Source organism: Lolium perenne, chromosome 5 (genome assembly GCF_019359855.2).
Source record: "Lolium perenne isolate Kyuss_39 chromosome 5, Kyuss_2.0, whole genome shotgun sequence".
In the NCBI taxonomy this organism is placed as follows: domain Eukaryota; kingdom Viridiplantae; phylum Streptophyta; class Magnoliopsida; order Poales; family Poaceae; genus Lolium; species Lolium perenne.
The window spans coordinates 234017072-234021797 of record NC_067248.2 but is presented as its reverse complement, the minus strand read 5'-3'; the positions used below and the strand labels follow the sequence as shown (position 1 = coordinate 234021797).

The 4726-nt window shown below is 44.1% G+C and overlaps 1 protein-coding gene across 1 annotated transcript; it reads right to left on the bottom strand.

The window, feature by feature from the left end:
* Positions 1-451: 451 nt before the first annotated feature.
* LOC127302277 (F-box/FBD/LRR-repeat protein At1g13570) lies at positions 452-4476 on the bottom strand. The gene is made up of 5 exons (XM_051332685.2): positions 4169-4476; positions 3151-3440; positions 1762-2604; positions 1508-1660; positions 452-1431 (listed from the first exon to the last, which is right to left on the bottom strand). The coding sequence occupies exons 1-5, from the start codon at positions 4233-4235 to the stop codon at positions 877-879; spliced, it is 1908 nt and encodes a 635-aa protein (XP_051188645.1). The 5' UTR covers positions 4236-4476; the 3' UTR covers positions 452-876.
* Positions 4477-4726: the final 250 nt, after the last annotated feature.

The following is a 4726-nucleotide window of genomic DNA, read 5'->3' as shown; positions in this document are numbered from 1 at the left end:
AACCGTCGGGAATTCTTGATTATGTTGTGTAGTGGTTCCTTAATTTCTGTATATAGTACCCCGGGATTGGAAAACATAAAAACTTAAACCTCTGCCACGGCAGAAAAACGGCAACATCTGAGTGCCTGGCGTGTGGAGAAATTTAAATCTGAGTGCCTGGCGTGTGGAGAAATTTAGTCCCGGTTGGTGTTCCGGCATAGAAACATCAACGTCCAAGTGCATGATGTGTGGAGGACTTGTTACCAACCGGGACTAAAACCTCTCCACCACGAGCGCATGGGCACAACCATGTAGACCCTCTTAGTTCGCGACACAACCATGACTAAAAGGGGGAGCCTTTAGTTCCGATTCCTTAGTTCCGGTTGCAAAACCGAGACTAAACACTCTTACAAACTGGAACGGAATTTTCTACCAGTGATGGCTGCAATTACTTAAGGCCATGAATAACTGATAAACCTATATTGTACTCCCTTACCTGTATTATATAGATTAAACACTGGACAGGCCTGATAAACTAGAGAAAAGAACAACCAAGAATACACAACAGAAGAGGAGGAGCAGCCCTGATAACTTAAGGAGCCACGACCCATCTAAGTTCCACAACAAAGCATTAAATGATTACAATGTAACCTGAGATCTACGGTTCAACAGCAGGGCATCGACTGCACAGCTCAAATGTAACTATGTTTGTACATCCAAGAGTGTGTAATGTCAATGTCCATGAGAAGTATTTGCCAGGTTTGCCAACGGAACACCAGTGCAAGGCTCCAGATTTCTAGATAGACATGTCCTTTAAGAACAGCAGCCATGCCCAGTTAAGAGGAAAAGCACCCGACTCGTCAGAACTGAAACCAAGTACTCCCGTGGTCATGTCAATTAGGTTTGACGAGGTGGAGCTTCAAGGGTGTTTTCTTTACTGAGCCCAGCCATGGCATGAAAGTTGGGGCCATATAACATGGCCCACATGGCTTCGTAAGTACTGCAAGGTTCCAAAGCATGCAACTTAACTGTGGAGGGAACTTTCGGCTTGATGCCCCACATGCTTTCGTGAGTAACCCCAATACCATGGAATCGACTGCAAGGTCCCAAAGCATGTAACTTAACTGTGGAGGGAACTTTTGGCTTGATGTATACTTGGACAGCACTGAGTGCTCTCTGGGCTTCTGAGATCATATCCCTTTCCATGGAGGTGCATCTGCCAACTTTGTTGACAGAACACCCAGGCAAACCATGTCTTTTTGTGTCCAATGTAAGACACTCGAGTGATGTTGCACTGCCAAGAATATGACACGTTAGCTCAACCAAGCTCTTCACAGGGGAGAAACCAAGGATCTTCACTTCCCTGAGCTTCTCATGGTTGCGTTTTGGCAACTGCCGCAGCTCTGAGGAATCTCCAAAAACTGTGACATGTTTCTTGTGTTGTTGCGGTACCTAAAGATGAAAAGGCAACCTAATTAATGGTTCCACCATTGTTACTCATGCCCATGCAAAAGTAACAGTAACTTACATCCAAGTAGAAAGTCTCCAAGGAAGGCGAAGCATGAAAGAAAGAAACCAGAGAAAAATAATCGTAGCTCGGAGAAGAGTTCACTTCTGTGATAGTGATACTCAAATGCTTGAGGTGGAGAAATCTGCTAGATTCTATTGGTGTGTTGACCATCTGCATAAGAATGCCAGATTAATGTTATTCCAAGTATTACTTTTGTGATATCACTGTACACATATCACTAGTCTATAGTAACACGGAATTTCAGAGCATACCTCCCTGCTTGAATATATGAACGCAGTTTCCAGATATGGCATGCTGGATGCAAGCTCAGCACGAGTATAATGAACAGCACCCAAAAAGCTGATGTATAGGTACTTCAGTTGCGATGATTCTCCAAGTGAGAGTTGTGCCTGATGGGTACCCTGAAAGATAAAACTGGATAGATTTGGAGCTCTGCTCTCTATTACTTGCAGCTTGCTGCAAGAAAGCACCTTCAGGTAGCTAAGCCGCTCAAGAAGAGAAGGCATCTTCACATACAGTAATCCAATGCAATACCTGAGTAGCAACCGCTCCAAAGCAAAAGAATTGGAAAGTATGCGCTCTAAGTCATTCCCTGTAATACGCACTTTAAACATATCTAAGCTTGTCAGGCTCCTGAAGCAACCAAACCCAACCGTGGGAACAAAGACACAAAAGTGAAGTTGAAGATCCCGAATCAACTCTCCATTCCCATCCGATATAAGTGGGCATGGGAAGTTGTAACTGTAACTTTTAGATTCTAGACTGAAGGTGAATTCTTCAATTCCTGGTTTAACAGCCATCTCAAGCCAACTGTCAAGATAATAACGGTCCTCTTCAGTATAATCGGGAGCGTTCCAAAACTTGAGTTTCTTCACACCAGTGCCTGAGTGATTTTTCAGAATGCGGTCCACTATACTGGCGTAATCACTTGCCGGTTTATCATTTCCACATGTCTTTCCATTCAAGCCCAATGTTTTCTTACTGAAAACGAGGTTAGGGTGATATCTCCAGGAACAACGAAATGCGCGCGAGATGCAGGCAGCTCTTGCAGCATCTCGCATTGACATTAGGGAGTGTATATAACGCCAGATGTCCTGTGTGTAAAAGCATGGGAGACAAGTTAAACATTGCTGTAAAGGCCGGTGGTCCCTTGAGTGGATGATAGACTACCAAAAAAGCGATATATAGTAAAATCCTACCCTGGACACTATGCACATAATAGCAAAAAGTGCATTGCATGAAGATATAGGTAGTGCAGTGGAATATAACTGTGGAAGGTTATTGAACATTGCTTCGAGAAGGATTATCTTTTGTAAGAATGTTGGTTGGCAGTAATTAGGTTAAGAAGGCGCTGTGGCAAGTAGCCTGTGTTGATTTGATTAACTTGTATAAATCTACTTTTACCCTTTTAACACAGATAAAATATGCTCACACTTCAATTATGCATGTAGCAGTCATCAAATATTGTCCTATACGTATTTTGTCAGCCAAGATGCATGGAATGATGTTTTGTTCTACAACATCATGGTAGAAAGTAGAAACAAGTCAATGTAGCAACAAGTAAACATGTACGGATAGGGGGACCAAGGATTTCATCTAGATATCTAAACAGCCAGAAACAAATTGCAACAGAAAATAGCCTCTGGAAGGCTTGGCCCCGAATACACATATACTTCACAACTCTGAGAACTACCGCATTGTTGGCAGGACGAGCTCTTTCTATCGGCCAGCGAAACAACTGAACCATCTGCAACAAAGCCTTGTTCGCAGGGCAAGCCCTTCGTTTCATACCATGAAGCACCCTGAAGACTAAAATCTTTCTGCCATGGCGAGCCCTTTCTTTTAGCCCGTGAAGCAATAGATTCATCCAAAACAGAGTTTCGTTCACAGGGCGAGCCCTTTCTTTTAACCCGCGAAGCAATTGATCCATCTGAAACATATCATGTACAGTTACGAAGAATACAGCCAGTAAAGGAACAAATAAACAAACTCAAGCACAGGAACACAAATCCAACTCTAACCATCTACCCATCTTCTGCACGACAAGTCAAGAACACCAGTGACTTGAAAACATTTTAAAAGAATAAACTTAAGCTGAACATAGATAATTTTGCAAAACACTGCATTCTCCCCCGAGTCTTGTCAACCGTATTCAATATCCTTTCCAAACAGCCTGCCTTCCCCCTCCCTCCCAAGGCGCAATATCGAATCTCAAACCAGAGCTCTGGCTTCCCTAATGCCTGTGTATGGTAGCAGATAGCGACTCTCGAATTCATGGTGTCTAGCTGGATACCGCTGGCTCCTCCAGAGTCTAGAACCACAATGCAACATTGTTTATCACTGAAAAGTGACAACTAATATCTCTCTCTGAATCTCATCCAGAAAACAAAATGCACACTGGAACACTGAAAAACCAAGCTGCCAGATTACTCAATCAGTGAATGATGAAGGAACGGCCTTGCTATCCAGCAAACAAAGTGCTAGACGCTAAAATTGTCCAGCCGGTTTAGATGGAATGAAAAACGAAATCGTGTTACGCCCTTCACATAACACTAGAGGAAAAAAGATGAGATTTTTATTCGGGTGGGGAGGTAAAAGTGTACGGCGACATACTGCGAAAGATAGGGCAAAGGAAGCTAAGAAGATGCGGGATCTTACCACGGGGTTGGATTTGGCGCCGGTGCCGCTGCGTGGCCATGAGCCGCTTCAGCTCCAGTAAGCCCATGATACCTGGTGGGATCGAGGCAGCAAATCAAGGAGGCGAAGGTGTTCCCCCACTATTTCAAATCCGGGAATCTGTATTTGAACACCTGAGTACCGATTTGAACCCAACCGGACAATACGAGGGGACGAAGAAATCGCGTCGGCGCAGACAACTACTGCGGCAGGGGCAGGGCAGAGCAGAGGGAACCGTAGTACGACATGAATCCTATCTCAGGACAATACGATGGGCCAATCCTTGCTTCTGCGCTTGTTGGGTTTACTTGCTGGGCTGGGGTGTGCCGTGTACGCGCTTCACGTGCTAAATTGTCTGCCATCGGGCCAATAGGCTTGGTTATATGTTTGGTTGCTTGTGAAGAGGTTTTCCGCACGAGTGGAGAAAAATTTGGTTCGTTTGTTTAACCTGCTCGCACCGTTACTTTGCACCGCATGAGTTTTTAAAGTACTACCTCTGTCTATTTTTAGGTGTTAAAACTTTATCTAAATTTAAATGTA

Coding starts and splice junctions, on each gene's coding strand:
- LOC127302277 (XM_051332685.2), bottom strand. CDS start 4,235: ATGGGCTTACTGGAGCTGAAGCGGCTCATGGCCACGCAGCGGCACCGG. Junction 3,441..4,168: donor GCGCCAAATCCAACCCCGTG/GTAAGATCCCGC, acceptor GATATGTTTCAG/ATGGATCAATTGCTTCGCGG. Junction 1,661..1,761: donor TCATATATTCAAGCAGGGAG/GTATGCTCTGAA, acceptor ATTCTTATGCAG/ATGGTCAACACACCAATAGA.